The 16,306-nt window shown below is 42.0% G+C and overlaps 2 protein-coding genes across 2 annotated transcripts; both read left to right on the forward strand.

Annotated features, from left to right (window-relative positions):
• The first annotated feature begins 7,717 nt into the window (after nt 1-7,717).
• Nucleotides 7,718-8,734, forward strand: LOC137839450 (uncharacterized). Its single transcript, XM_068648566.1, has one exon. It carries the CDS (start codon nt 7,718-7,720, stop codon nt 8,732-8,734), a length of 1,017 nt encoding a protein of 338 aa, XP_068504667.1.
• A 24-nt stretch (nt 8,735-8,758) lies between these two features.
• Nucleotides 8,759-9,580, forward strand: LOC137839458 (uncharacterized). Its single transcript, XM_068648572.1, has one exon. It carries the CDS (start codon nt 8,759-8,761, stop codon nt 9,578-9,580), a length of 822 nt encoding a protein of 273 aa, XP_068504673.1.
• Nucleotides 9,581-16,306: the final 6,726 nt, after the last annotated feature.

Below are 16,306 nucleotides of genomic sequence, written 5' to 3' on the forward strand. Positions count from 1 at the left end.
ATAGAGAATATTTTACTTGTGCTAGACCCAAATGTACTAAACACACCCTTAGGTCCATTAACACCTTTCGCTGACCTGACAAGGCCTTATACACGAAGAGTTACATTAAGTATACACATAAAAGTCAATACCCGCACACCTGGAGCCTGCTCATGTGGCCCATCAATTCGACCGACCTGACCTGTTTGACACAGGCGTCGATGTCCGATTACCGAGCGCTGAGCTCAATGCCCTGGTCTAGTACACAAGCCCACAGGCTTGAACTGAAACTTGTTTCAGTGAAGAGGCTACCTGCTCGCCCATGGCGACCTACGTGTCTGGGGAGTGACGCAACGCGCACAATGTTCTGAGGTGACGTTTCACCATATTCCATCACAAACGCACACGTGGCCATCATCAACGGTTGGAAAACGTTGCCTCTTGCGCTTCACTTATACGTTAATCCTTCAAAACTTCACGTCCTTTTCACTGTTTCATTCCTCTTCGCAGTTCTCTTTGAAACTCCCTGCTCCCTCTTCTTCAAACCTCCTCGCCTCATTTCGTCAATCACATCAAGGTGCGTACTTTAATTGATCCAATGTTGCTGCAACAGGTGTTTTGTAGTCTTTTTGCTAGCTTCTTGAATTCAGAAAAAGCCTCCCATTTTGAATGTAAGAATATGGTCCACATAAACCTGGAAAAATCATCTAATACAACAAGAGCATACAAATTTCCTCCAAGGCTCATAGTTCTTGAAGGACCAAAAAGATCCATGTGTAGTAGCTCAAGAGATTTTGAGGTGGAAACAAAGTTTTTCAGTTTAAAAGATTGTTTTGTTTGTTTCCCTTTTTAGCAAGCCTCACACACATGTTCCTTCTCAAACCTGAGTTTGGGTAAGCCAATAACAAGATCATTTGAAATCAATTTATTCAAGTGATGCATATGTATGTGTGAAATCCTTCTGTGCCAAAGCCATGATTCCTCATGCTTTGTCAAAAGACAACCAATAGATGTAGAGTTAGAGATATCAAGTAGATAAACATTATTTGATCTCTTTCCAACCAGTAATACTTCCTTTGAGTTTGGTAGACGAATTTCACATGTGTTTGTTCTGAATGTGACTTGGTATCCTCTATCACAAAGTTGGCTTATGCTGAGTAGGTTATGTTTGAGCCCTTTCACATAGAGAACATCATGAATTGGAAATATATTTTCATTACCTATGGTGCCTTTACCAAGGATCTTTCCTTTGTTATTGTCTCCATAAGTCACATGCCCTTCCTATTTAAGAGTGATGCTAACAAACTTTGATGCATCTTCAGTCATGTGGTTGGAGCAGCCACTGTCCAAGTACCATAGATGTTGTTTTCTCACCAAGAAATCCTGCAAAATTCAAATTCAGGTGGCAAGATCTGGTCCCCTAACAAATTTGGGTCCATGGATGTTAATCTGATTGCTAGATACCTCAGGATTCTTGGGAACCCACTTTAGGAACAAAAAAGTTTCGAATTTTACAAAATCTGACAGAGTGACCCTTTCTCATGCAATAAAAACAACAAACAACCGGTTGTTTCAACCTTTTAATTGGTTGATTTTTTGTAATGGTTGAAAAAGGTTTTAAACAACCACTGTTCTTGCTTTTTGGGTTACCAGATTTTCCAAAAACACACCATTGAGATGCTAAAACATTCTTAAGATTGGATTTACATTTTGAAATTGTGTCAACTGTTTTCACAAGATACAAAACTTTCTTTTGAAGAGAGTCACAGTTTTTGCAAGAACTGGATTCACACTTGCAAGAAGAGTTTTGATAAAGCATTTCAAGGTTTTCAAAATCAGTTTTTGAATTGTTCAAATCTTCTTCCAGAACTCTGACTCTTTCTTTCAACTGGTTGTTTTTACTTTTCAACCGATTGTTTGAAAGGGTTAATCTATTAGCTTCATCACGAGTCTCTTTAATAGCCTCAAGAAGTTGATAATAACCATCACATTTCGTAGAGGAAGGTGCACTTACATGGTTTGATGCAGACTCTTCTCTTGCCATCAGACAAACATCCATCTTGAAATCTGTAGAGGATGATCCAGCAGAGGACTCATCACTGTCCAACCAAGTACTTTTTGAACCTCTATGAATTCTCTCAAGAGTATCCCACATTTCTTTAACTGAGATACACTCTGAAACTTTAAGAAGTTCATCAGAATCAAGGGCAGAAACAATGATGTTCTTAGTTACACAATCAAGATGATCTTTTTCATTTTTCAGATAGGACAACATTATTTTCAAGCAGATATATGATAACATTGTTTGTAATGACATCCCTGATTTTTCTATCTAATGAGTCAACAAAAAATTTCATTCTTATACACCATAGCTGATAGTTTTCACCACAAAATAGAGGTGGTCTATTTAAAGAAGCACCTTCCCCAAAAGAAAATTTGCTAGCCATTAAAGCAATTTCTAGGAAAAAAAAAAAAAACTTGATGCCAATTAATAGATTTGATGGCCTAAACAAGAGGGCGGGGGGGGGGGGGTGAATTGTTTGTCAAAAGATTATCGAAAAGATTGGATAAGAATGAAGTTTTAACAACAATCACAGAAGAAGTAATCAAGGAAGCCAATCAAACAAGGTAATTGAAACTATTTGCAGAATATCAATAGGTTGAAAGTTCGTTTTAAACCGGTTGTTTATGACAGCAACAATACAATTTCAAATCAAACAATTTATAAGGAGTGAAAGAGAGAGAGAGAGATTACACAGCCAATTTATACTGGTTCACTCAAACCTGGGCTACATCCAGTCCCCAAAACAACCACTGGGTTTCCACTAGTAATCAATCACAGATTACACACACTCAAAGCCACAAAGAGGTGTTCTTGAAACCATAAGAGCACTCACCCTCTTTGCCTTTCACACAACCTTAGTCAGAACATCCTCAGGCCTTACAGGTTTACACACCTTTTACAAGTTTAGTAAAGAACAATTACAAGAATAAGAAAGGAACAAATTACCTGATAATTCAGGAATCACTGAGCTCCTAAGATCAGATATTGAACCAATGCACAACTACTTAGCAATCTTGCAAAACTTTGATAAGAATCTCTTCTAAAAAAAATTTCAATCTCACTTTTTTGTATTTTTTTTTAATACAAAGAGAAACCATATTTATAGCTCTTAAAACTAGCTGTTCTAGGCAGTCAATTATGAGCCAAAACAATTTTAATTCAAGTGAAAACAGATTTAACAGGTTTTTGAAAAGTTGTTAGACAATGTGACAATCAACTGGTTGAAATGTCGTTTTAACCGGTTGAATTGGTTATGACAGTAAGCCAACCAAGTCAAAAACAGTTTTGAAAACCTTAAATCAAGCTAAATGTAAAACAACCGATTATGTCGTGATTTCAACCGATTGTTTTTCTCTTTGCTTAGAAAAACATTTTTCTCTTTTAACATAGATTGATTTAGTTTTGTGCATAGGACAAGAATGATCTTTACAAGAATTCTAAACATCCTATAACTAATCTCCAACCAAAAGTAGCAAAGCATCAACCCTTCATCACAAATTTGAATCATCAAAGCTTCCATGATCTACATAGGCTTTATTTTGGACTTGTATTTGGCCTATTTTCTTGGGCCATGTTTTGGGCCAATTTTCACGGGCTATTGGGCCAATTAAAGTAAGGTGTAAACAGAAGACAAAAGAGTCTAGATAGAGTTATAATTGGATCTCCTTGGACACAGTGAAACTCTAGACCATCTAGGGTGCACAAATAAATTACTAGAGTGCAAATAGAAAGCATGGAATGGAAAGGAAGGCATGAAGATCGACATGTCATCTCTTCAATGGAGAGGATTCCCACCAATGCCAAAAGGCCATTTGTCTTCATGGGAATGGAGAGGATTCCTATTAGAGGAGGACACTTATTAACCTCTAATTTGTGAAGATTTGCTCTAATTAGAGAGAGTCATTTGTCCTTCTATGAATTGGGTTTTTTAGGGTTAAAGCTTGCACCTTGGCTGCCCATAGCACTATAAATACAAATGCTATCCCCCTTGTAAATTAGATTTGAATAGACTATGGAATTGCTGCCAAATTTCAGCCTTAACTAGTCACTTAACTCACTTTTAATTAGCACTTTTGCGAGTGTTTTAGCAAGGATTCTCTTAGAAGTTTGCCTCACATCTTCTAAGCATATGTTTCCTTATTTCATTTCACCTTCATCCACAGTTCAAATTCAGCCATAGAAGTCACAAGTCAGCCCTACCTTCTGCAATAAAGAACTAAACCAAAAGAAACGATGCAAAACAAGCTAGAATTGCATCATACAAGGGTATGGTTTTCAAATTTTATACTGACCTAGAAAACAAAAATGTAGTTGCAGATGCTCTGTCTCGCCAAGGAACATCAACCCTTTCATTAGTTCTTGCATTGTCTTCATTGATTCCCTTATTGTTTCAAGAGTTACAGTAGTTCTTCAAAACCCCAGAAGGTGCCCACTTAATACATCTTGCATTCACGATCAACAACATCTCGATTTGTTCTCTGCCTGCAATAGGATGTTGTTTTCGGCACCTGTCCTCTTAGCATCCAATAATTTCAGAATAAAGATCCTCCATGAAATGCATGAGTCCCCCACAAATGGTCATTCCAGTCTCAAGCCTACCCTCGCTCGCATCGCTGCCTCATTTTATTGGCCAGGATGGATGCAAGATGTGAACAATTTCTCTAGTAGTGCGCCACTTGTCAAAGAAATAAATATCTTCCAAAGAAATATCGAGGATTACTTTAACCTCTCCCAACACTGACACAAGTATGAGAAGATTTTTCTATAGATTTCGTAACCCATTTACCTTCATTTCGCGGGTCACACAGTGGTTTGGGTCGTCTGTGACCGTCTCACCAAATATGCCTTTTTTTTGGCTCTCCCTACACAAGAAGTTCTTTAAGAGGTTTCTCAAAAACTACCTTAAGTTTTCTCAAAATCAGCTTTCTTCACAAATATAAATCTGTTGTTTTATAAAACAATAGATTCTTTCTGCACTGGTGCTCTTTTCTTAAAGCTTTTTCAAAATTCTGTTTTGGCACCAAAAAGTTTGTTTCAGCCCTTTTATTACCGTTAAGCTGAGTTGGAAGTGGTTTGAAAATTATCTTTCGTTTTTTCAAAAAAAAATCCATTTATTTTAACTTCAACATCTTCTTTTTATAACAACTTTTAACTATTTTTTTGAAAACATATTATAAGCTATTTTCTATATAAAGAGAGGCACATCTCACATGGAAAACTGAGCAATCACGTTTTTGAACATAGATAGAAGAGTTTTCAGTGAGAGATTTACAACTTTGAATGTTTTCTTGAAAGGTTCTCTTAAGAATTTCAAGTATGCTTGTTCATTGTGCCTTAGTCAAGGTTTGAGGTTCTGTCATTGCTGTGTTGTAGAAAAGTGTTGTTGCTTTAGGTTTCTTACATCTTCTTTTCAGGTGCTTTCTTTCCTTATTCTTTCTTGTGTAAAGGTACTAGCACTTCTTGATAGGGTTTCTTGAAGTGTATGTGCTGCTGAAATAGGGTTTTTCAACATTGTGTGTCTAGTTCTTGTAGGGTTCAAGAACCTTAAGGTTTGTAAAAGTTTTGATTTGTTTTAGTTGAATCCACCTTGGTGTGAGGTGGGACTGGATGTAGCTCTTCATGAGTGAACCAGTATAAACTGTGTGTGCAATTTTTCTTCTCAATCCCTGCACTTAATTCTACATATTTGATAATTAGCAATAAAATAAATCTGTTGATTTGAAATTGAATATGTTCTTTCTACGCTGTCATATAGTGTTCAAGATTCTGAAAAAGTTCTTGGTTGCTTGTGAATACCTGAGTCTGTGTGTTGGCTGTTTAAAGAGAGTAATAAAATCATTAAAATAACTTTGTTCAAGATTCATATTCTTTTCAAGATAGGTTGTTAAAGATTCAAAGTTGGATTTCTTATTGTAAAATCTTTCTTAATCTTTATTGTTGTTAAGGTGCCTGCACTGTTCTAGAAAATCACTCACTCGATTTAAAACTAATCATGTAGAAATCAGAAAATAAATCTGTTCTTTTTAAAATCAATCTGTACTTTTCTCAGGATTACTGGAAACAATTCTGTTTGCGAAAATTTTTAAAAGCTTAATTCCCCCCTATTGAACTTAGACACCAATAGACCCAACAATGAGTTGGGTATTCTTGACTCTTAAATTATTTATTAATTTTGTTTTTATCCCTTCTCATATTTTATTTGTGAAGACAAATAGGGGGAGAATTGGTGGTTTTTGTGTGTTGTATTCTGCTGCTACACTCTATGGTGCCTTTTATGCTATAATTGCTGCTACATCTCTGATATAACTCTGATCTGCACCTTTTTCTTCACTGATTTTACACTTTGTTTTACTAGTTTTTCTGGTGTATTGTGTAATCTAGGTTTGATTACTGTACCGACCAGTCCTCGGACGTCGTTGACTGCTAGTAGACGTGGGGGGCCACGTAAGCTGGGTCCCATGAGCGGCATGGGCCAGTGCCTTGCAGGCGGCATGCCTAGGGTGTCGAGGAGTGGTCAGGCGTCGGTCACGTAAGCTGGATGCCACAAGCGGTACGCCCAGAGTGCCTCGCAGAGGGTACGCCCAGAGGGTCGAGGAGTGGTCAGGCATCGGTCATTAGGATGTCCTAACGTGTCCTCGGACATCGACGAGTCAAACAACGGAGCTGGGCCACGAGAGGTGGATCCCAGACCACACACCAGTTATCAGTAGAGAGAACCCTAGATCACGAGGGGTCCATGCGTGTTATGTGAATGATGCATTTAGGCGTAGCACAAGCAAAAAGCCGCTGGAAGAGATAAGGCCCGTGAGGGTTACGTTCCAGGGGTAGACTGCATGCATGGCACGTGAACAGCTAGGGGACTCCCAAGACGGATAGCCCTAGAGATTAGGTGCACAAGTTGGTACCCAGGTGGTCATCCCGTTAGAGGTTGCACTTCAGTAAGGGATCCTTACGCGCTAGATTGCTCTAAGAGTGGGTGATAACGGCTAAGGCACACCCTCAGTAACCCTAATTGCAGTTAGCGGAAACAGCAAAAACCCTAGAGTATATAAAGGCAGTAACAAACCTAATAAGGTACGCAAGTTTTACGCAGCACTTACACAAATTACACACAGAGCTTTTTACAGCTAAGTTTCGGTGTTTCCTAGCCCAGTACTGACTTGAGCATCGGAGTGCAAATGGCCTCTAGGGCGCCCTTTGTTTTTGCATTTTTAGGTGTTTGATCGAAGAAAGGCACGAACGAAGGCAGAGATAAATGGGCGTGTGATCATCGTAGGCGTACGAAGGAAATCAAAGTCAACCGGTAGCAACATTTGGCGCCCACCCTGGGGCCTGATTTAAAACACTGTCTCATTCACAAGAACGAAGGAAAAATCCATCAAGATGAGAAACACGAGGCAAGGATCCGTTGCACCAAACAGAGGCAAAAGTCTCACCCTGCAACAGATCATGGAAATGATGCAGGCCCTCCAAGAAATGGTGGCTGCATCAAAAGCGGATCAAGAACGCATCCAGATTGATTTGGCTACATCGCTAGCAAGGAATGAAGAATTGCAAAGAACCAATGAAGAATTACGCAGGGGCTTGCGAAATCAGGCAGGGTAACGTGAGGTGGAAGATCAAGAACTTGCGACACCACCCAAGGATTTCCCAATGCCATTCTCGCAGACAATCATGGACGCCGTGATACCAGCCACGTTCGTGGGGCCCAAAGCCACCTTCACAGGTGTAGATGACCCAGAGTCTCATCTCATGGCCTTCCATACGCAGATGATGTTGGTTGGGGGCTCTGACGCGGTGCGATGCAAGCTGTTCATGAGCACGCTGGTGGGCACAACAATGGATTGGTTCATCAGCCTCCCTGATGGATACGTGACGTCGTTCGCTCAACTTTCTAAGCTATTCAGAGAGCAGTACATCGCAAATCGGGCTCCCCTACCCATCTCTTACGATCTTTTTGACGTAAGATTGTATCAGGGAGAGTCCCTAAAGGAGTTCCTCAATCGTTTTGGGGCATATGTGGTGACGCTGAACACCAAGGACGAGACCATGATGGTACACGCGTTCAGGAAGGGGATCGTGCCAGGACCCTTCAGTGAATCACTCATCAGGAACCGCCCCAAGACTTTCGGCGAGATAAGGCGTCGAGCGGTGGCTCATATTTCCGCAGAGGGAGAGGTCAACGAGAAGCACACGTGCGTTGTTCCCACGCGCCCACGAGCACCAGGTCGAGCTCAGCCCTTGAGGGTGCATGAGGCCATGACGGAGAAGAGGGCCCCAGCAAAGAAGCAACCCTATGAGCCCAGGAAGCCTCAGACTAGGGGGCGTGCAAGGGAGAATGTGCCACCAAAGCACAACTTCGTAGTAGAATTGAAGGACCTAATCGCTATCCCCAACATAGCGGAGAGATTGAAGATACCCGCAAAGACAGACAAGAAGTTGGGACCTAACAAGAACGTCTGGTGCGAGTTCCACCAAGCATTTGACCACCCCATACGTAACTTCTTAGCATTAGGGCTCCAGTTAGACGAGCTGGTGAAGAATGGCTTTCTGAAGGACTACTTGGTAGAGTCAGAGGGAGCGCAAAATTTGACCGTGCCAGGAGAAGATCAGGGGCACGAGATACTCGTGCGTGGCACAATTCACACTATTTTGAGGGGTTTCTCAGGAGGAGGGTGCACCGCTTCCTAGTGGAAGAGGTATGTGTGAGCAGTGATGTCAGTAGAGGCGCAAGAGGCAGATCAGGCCCTTGACGTTGACCTTGTCTTCACCATGGCTGACCTCCGAGATGTCGTCCCCCACGATAATGACCCAGTGGTGATCTCAGTAGTGACTGCAGGGAGAAAGGTACACTGTGTACTGGTGGACCAGGGAAGCTCGACAGACGTGATGTTCTGGACGACCTTCAACAAGCTGCAGTTGTCCCCTGATCAATTGAGGCCTTATACTGGCTGTTTGTACGGCTTTGCGGGAGACCAGGTGGAGGTGCGTGGGCACTTAGAGCTGAAGACCACCTTCACAGATGGTGCCGCATCCCGCATAGAGAACATCAGGTACCTCGTTGTTAATGCCCCCTCCCCTTATAACATACTGTTGGGTAGACCTACACTGAATAGGCTGAGGGCAGTGGCGTCGACGAGGCACATGAAGATGAAGTTGCCTGACTTGGGAGGAAAGGTGATCACTATCAAGTTAGATCAGAAGGAGGCTAAGAGATGCTACGAAAATAGCCTCAAGACCAAGAGAGGGGTGTTCATGGTCACCACCAGGGCACCAAGTGAAGAAGAGGTCGTCTCTACAGAGATCACCCGAGAGAGGCGACCCGAACTAGCGGGAGAAGTTCTGGAGAGGGAGATTGGAGGCAAGACATTCAAGCTTGGAAAATCATTGGGCCAAGCAGCACAGAACCAGATCGCCGAGGTTATAACACGAAATCTGGATGCCTTCACATGGTCCGCTTCGGACATGCCAGGCATAGACCCAGACTTCTTGTGCGACCGCCTCACCATGGATCCCAAGGTCAGGCATGTTTACTAGAGAAGAAGGATGTTCAATGAAGAGAGGCGGCAGGTCATAAAAGAAGAGACGAAGAAGCTGTTGAGCGCCAACCACATAAGGGAGATCCAGTACCCTAAGTGGTTGGCAAATGTGGTCTTGGTGAAGAAGGCCAACGGGAAATGAAGAATGTGTGTTGACTTCACGGACCTCAACAAAGCTTGCCCGAAGGACTCTTACCCTCTACTAAGCATCGACGCCTTGGTGGACAGTGCCTCGGGCTGCATGATGCTCAACTTCCTGGATGCTTTTTCTGGGTATAACTAGATTAAGATGCATCCAGGGACGAATGCAAGACAACGTTCATGATGGAGTTGTCTTGCTTCTGTTACACGGTGATGTCCTTTGGGTTGAAGAATGCAGGCGCCACCTACCAAAGGCTGATTGACAGAGTACTCGCACCCATGATAGGGCGAAACGTGCAAGCCTATGTGGACGACATGGTGGTGACCTCACAGGTGAAAGATCAGCATGTGGCTGATTTAGAAGAGATATTTACGACAATAGCTAAGTACAAACTGAAGCTGAACCCTGAGAAATGTGTGTTCGCGGTGGAAACAGGTAAATTCTTGGGTTTCCTACTCACCGAGCGTGGGATAGAGGTGAACCTTGAAAAGTACACTGTAATCCTCGCGATGAGAAGCCTAATCTCAGTGAAGGAGGTGCAACAATTGACTGGGCGGATGACTGCTCTGTCTAGATTTGTATCAGTTAGAGGAGACAAGGGTCACCCTTACTTCCAGTGTCTGAGGAGGAACAACAGGTTCATATGGACTAGGGAGTGCGAAGAGGTGTTCCTCAAGCTGAAGGAGTACCTGACCAATCCCCTAGTGTTGTGTAAACCACAACTGGGTACTCCGCTCCGCCTGTACTTCATTGTGACGGAGTGAGCGATCAGTTCGGTCCTTGTATAGAACCAGAACCAAGTGCAGAAGCCTATATACTTTGTGAGCAAAGTATTGCAAGGGCCTGAGGTAAGATACCAGGCCCTAGAGAAGGCAACCCTGGCAGTGGTGTTCTCAGCTAGGAGACTTCACCATTATTTCCAAAGTTTTACAGTGGTGGTGATGATAGACCTGCCTATCCGCAAGATCCTACAGAAGCCGGACGTGGCGGGAAGGATGATACGATGGGCAGTGGAACTATCAGAGTTTGATGTCCAGTACGAGCCCCGAGGTCCCATTAAAGGCCAAGTCTACGCACATTTTGTGGTAGAGCTCTCCTCGGCAGATGCACACCAAGAGGAAGCCAACTTTCGGTGGGTGCTCTCTGTAGATGGATCCTCTAACCAGCAAGGCAGTGGGGCATGTGTCATCTTGGAGGGACCGATTGGGCTATTGATCGAGCAGGCCCTACGGTTCGCCTTCAAGGCCAGCAACAACCAATCAGAGTACGAAGCCCTCGTTGCTGGCATGCTATTACCCAAGGAGATGGGCGCACAAAGTTTGTTGGCAAAAAGTGACCCTCAGATGGCCACATACCTAGGGTACGTCCAGATTCTGAAGGGGTCATTCGCGGTGTTCGAGTTGATGCATGGCCTGAGCTGACTTGATAGCTAAGCTAGCCAGTTCAGGCAAGGGGTCGTTGGCAGAGGACGGTCATACAGGAAACCCTAAACCCTAAACTTGTGCAAATAACTTGGTGGGGGTCCACCAGGTCAGCACGACAAGAGGTGAGGCGAGAAGTCATCGGTCATTGACCCAGGAGACACTAAAAACCCCCAGGGTAAGCACATATCCCGCCCTGGGGGAGGAATCGTTGCAGGTCTACCTGGTCGATGGAGGAGAAACCTGGATGACGCCCTACAAGCGCTACCTGGCTGATGGGATACTCCCGTTGGAACCCATAGAAGCCAAAAAAATAAAGAAAACTCTGCCAAGTACACTTCCATTGATAGGGAGTTGTTCAGACACAAGTTCACTCACCCAATCTTGTTATGTGTAAGCGGAGACCATTGCACACATATAATGGCAGAACTCCACGAAGGGATATGTGGGAGTCATATCAGTGGTCGATCTCTAGCATCGAAGGCCATTCGTGCGGGATATTATTGGCCAACAGTAACGGAAGATAGCACGAGGTACGCATAGCAGTGCAAACAGTGTCAGCAACACGCTTACTGGCACAAGGCGCCGCCAAAGGAGCTCAGGATGATTTACAGCCCTTGGCCTTTTCATACCTGGGGAATCGATATCATGGGACCCTTTCCTTTGGCGATAAGGCAAATGAAGTACCTCATGGTCGCCATAGAGTACTTCACGAAGTGGATAGAGGCTGAGCCAGTGGTGCAGATCACAACCCACAAGATCCAGCACTTCGTGTGGAAGAACATAGTGTGCTGCTTCGGGGTACCGAAGTGCTTGGTGTCTGATAATGGCACATAGTTCGCAAGTCAATAGCTGGGCAAATTATGGTCAGAACTTGGGATAAAGTAGGTGTTCACATCAGTCGAGCACCCTCAGACGAATGGGCAAGTCGAGTGTGCCAATAGAGTTCTGCTCAGAGGTCTGAAGAGAAAGCTTGAAAAGGCCAAAGGAACCTGGGCAGAGGAGGTTCCTAGAAATGTGTGGGCTTACCACACCACTCCCCAGTCCACCACCAGAGAGACACCCTTCAACTTGGTGTATGGGTTGGACGCGATGATTCCCGTGGAGATCCAGGAGAGCTCGCCACGCTTCCAGAACTTCGTGGTTGAAGAGTCCAATGAAGAGAGAAAGGTGAACCTGGACCTACTGGATGAAGTCAGGGAGGAAACAAAAATTAAAGCTAAAGCATTAAAGAGAAGGGTGGAGTACAAGCACAGCTTAAAGCTGAAGCCCCGCCAATTCCAGGTCGCCGACTTGGTGATGCGGAAGGTCCACCCATATCAGCTAGAGAACAAGCTGTCCCCCAAGTGGACTAGTCCTTTCAGAGTGACAGAGGCCCTTGGGAATGGGGCATATAGGCTTGAGGCACTGGAGGGAGGCGCGATTCCTCGTACATGGAATGCGACCAATCTCAAGTTTTACTTCAGTTAAACTTTAGCATTGTACATAGTTCTTAGGGAACGCTCTTTTTCCCTTATAAGGGTTTTTTAATGAGGTCACCCAATAAATCTTGATTGAAGTATCTTCTCGAATGTTTGTACAATGCAGTTATGAACCTATTTACTTGCATTAGAGGTCTCGAGAGCGGGAAAGGTATGTTCGCAGAGAACACCTCCCCCTCGAGTGAGAGCGCCAAGGTTGAACAAAATGGTTCACCAGAGAAATCCTCATTTGCCTTTGAGCGAAGATGAGGTCATATACGAACTGTTCCCTTGCGTTAGAGGTCTCAAGAAGGGGAAAGGTAAGTTCGCAGAGAACACCTCCTCCTAGAGTGAGAGCGCTAAGGTTGAACGAAATGGTTCACCAGAGAAATCCTCCTTTGCCTTTGAGCGAAGATGAGGTCAGATACGAATTGTTCCCTTGCGTTAGAGGTCTCGAGAAGGGGAAAGGTAAGTTCGCAGAGAACACCTCCCCCTCGAGTGAGAGCGCTAAGGTTGAACGAAATGGTTCACCAGAGAAATCCTCCTTCGCCTTTGAGCAAAGATGAGGTCAGTTATGAATCGTTCGCTTGGGTTAGAAGTCTCGAGAGTGGGAAGAATAGGTTCGCAGAGAATGCCTCCCCCTCGATTGAGAACGAACAAGTATGGTTCACCAGTGAAGTCCTCTTTGGCCTTCGAGTAGAGATGAGGTCAGTTATAATCTGTCCCTTGGGTTAGAAGTCTCGGGAGCGGGAAAGGTAGGTTCGCAGATGAACACCTCCCCCTCGAGCGAGAACGCCAAGGTTGAACAGCGCAACCCACAGTTAAATCCTCCCCTGACTTTAAGCAAGGTTGAGGTCAGTTTAGAACCTTCCCCATGGGTTAGAAGTCTTGAGGGTAGGCATGAGAGTTCATAGAGAACGCCTCCCCTCCCTTTTGAGTGAGAACACCAAGGGAAAGAAGTAAGGTTCGGTAGTTAAATCCTCCCTCGACTTTGTACAACAGGGAGGAGGTCAGTTATGAGTTTCTCCTCGGGCTAGAAGTCTCGAGACTGGGCAAGATGAATCATAGAGAACACCCCTTCTCTCGAGTGAGAGCGCCGTAATGGAGACAGTATGGTTCAGAAGGTGAGTTCTCCCCAAACCCATGGTGGACAGGTAGGGAACAAACACAAATTTCTCCTTGGGCCAATAAGCTCGAAGCGGGATAGTGCGGAGTGCGCCTCCCTCTTGAGCGAGAACGCCGAGGCGAGGACAACACGACTCGCCAATGACATCAGTAAAGTTCCTCCTTGCTCAGTAAGATAGGAACAAGGTTAGTTAGAAGGTCTCTCTCTTCCATGCCTTATGAGGCAGGTTCGAAAAACTCCGCAGTTAAGCGTGCTACCTAAGGTTCAAGTGATCGTAGACATTGTTAGTAGTGTTAACGCAAGACGCGGCAGTTAATGGTCAAAGACGAAGGATGCAAGTTAAAGAAAGTTACAGGCGTAGCATTCAAACAGATCAAGACCGAGAAAACAGTTCATGCAGTTAAAGTTTAAAGTAGTTGACAGTTGAAAGCAAAACAAGCATTTATAAATATAATTGTTCGTTGAAAGACGAGATACAAGCTAAGAGGGGGGCGCCCTAGGCACGACTTGCCCATCTACGACACGGTTCGACGTCGCGAAGGGTGAGGTGTCCATCTGATAAGTGTCTAATTTCAGTAATATTTCATATTAAAATATAGGCACTTATGAGGATTTATTGCTAATTTACATATAAAATAATCCCTAATTTATGAATTTATACCTTTTTACATTTTTTATGATCTTTATTTGAATAAGAGTATTTTATTCCCAAATTTGGTGTTAATTGCAGATTTCTAAGGAAGATTGGAGATTTGGATTAAAGATGAATGATTTGAGCTAAAAAGATAAAGATAGAAGGTCCCAGAATGGAAAAAGATGCAAAGGAAGATTGGGCCTTTTTTATGTTTTATCATTTAGCCCATTAGCGCGACACAATAAACAACCTAACCCTAGAAAACTAGGATAAATAGAGGGCTAGAGGCTCAACCTTAGTGTGCCAGATTGAGTGGAAAACACCATAGAGTGAATTGTAACCCAATTGGGAGAATGGAAGGTGATAGAAGTATGCGTGGCTAATTCTACCATTTGGGATTGAGAGTAATCTGCTCAAACTCTTATGTATTGAGGTGATATTTTATATATTAATATTCAGTTCTTGATTGATTATTGGTATTGTTGTTTTACTTTTAATTTTTCGTGACAAATTGAGAATCTTAAATCTGACCGGGAGGTATTTTTAGGGTTCGGACCTAAACAACAATACTTAACATATTTGAGTGCTAGGAATAGACTTGAAATGTTAATTGCTATTAAACGTCTGAGCTTCGTTCTAAGTTGTTCTTATAATTATGCGAGGGATCGATAGTTAGGGGACATTCTTAAGGATTTTATATGCGAGGAATCGATATAAATGATTTTTATACGGGCATCAATTTCAATCAAAGAACTTAATATTGACATGCTAATCAAAATACTTGAGGGTGAGAGAGATGAAACTAATCCTTATTTTTCCAATTGAAACAACTAATTCTTTGTTTGTTGCGATTATTGTACTCGATAATTTACTGTTCCTTGTGGGATCGATATCCGTCCTTAGGGACAATTATTACGTTTGACAAACGCGGTGCACTTGCCGTAAAAAGTCATCAAGTTTTTGACGCCGTTGCCGGGGACCAGATTTGATTTGTTGAGTATAATTTCCTAAATATTGTAAATATTTTATTTTTTTTATTTGTTTTGATTTTGTTTATTTTATTAAAATTAGATTTGATTTTAGTATAGATTTGCTTTTTAAAAAAAAAGAAAGTTGTTGATTTTATATTATTTTCTTTTCTTTTCTTTACGTTATTTAATTTAGTTTATTTTTATTTTATTTTGTTTTGATTTTGATTTTGTTTTATTATATTTTATTCTAGTTTTTTTAGGATTAGTTTAGGTAGTTTTATTTATGTTTACGTAACTGTTATTTATTTATTTTAATTATATTTTATTATTAGTTTTAGTTTTTATTTCTACGCAAGCTAGTTAGTTAGAATATTAGTTGTTTACAATTATAGTTTTCAATTGTTTTTTAACTTTATTTTATTTTATTTTATTTCTAGTATTTATTTTATTTTTTATTTTTTAGTACGTTATTTTTTGTTTTTAGAATTTTCTTTTATTCTGTTTTTAGTTTTTATTTTATCTATATTTTGTTTTTTGAATATTTTTGTTAATTTTCTCTTAACGTCATTTTAGTGTTTTATTTTTGTTTTTTGGTTTTATTTATTTATTTATTTTATTTTACATATTTTGTTTTTATTTTTATCTTCAAATTTATTTTATTTTATTCTTTTTAAAGAAAAAAAAAGTTCTCTGTTTTTTTCTCTCCACTAATATGTTTTAGGAAGAAAGCAACATGACAGAACAGCAAGCACCACCTACTAAGAAGACACTTGGAGATTATGTCATGTACCAAGGACCAAGACATTTTTCTAGTATTGCAATACCTACTACTACCAAGGCCTTGGAAATAAATCCCGATTTTCTCACTCTCATCCGTGCCTATCAATTTACAGCAATAGAACATGAGGATCCATATTCACATTTGGATACATTTTATGAATTGGTAGGAACAATGGGTTTTCAATCAGGT

Source organism: Phaseolus vulgaris, chromosome 11 (genome assembly GCF_000499845.2).
Source record: "Phaseolus vulgaris cultivar G19833 chromosome 11, P. vulgaris v2.0, whole genome shotgun sequence".
In the NCBI taxonomy this organism is placed as follows: Eukaryota; Viridiplantae; Streptophyta; class Magnoliopsida; order Fabales; family Fabaceae; genus Phaseolus; species Phaseolus vulgaris.

Coding starts and splice junctions, on each gene's coding strand:
- LOC137839458 (XM_068648572.1), top strand. CDS start 8,759: ATGTCAGTAGAGGCGCAAGAGGCAGATCAGGCCCTTGACGTTGACCTT.
- LOC137839450 (XM_068648566.1), top strand. CDS start 7,718: ATGGACGCCGTGATACCAGCCACGTTCGTGGGGCCCAAAGCCACCTTC.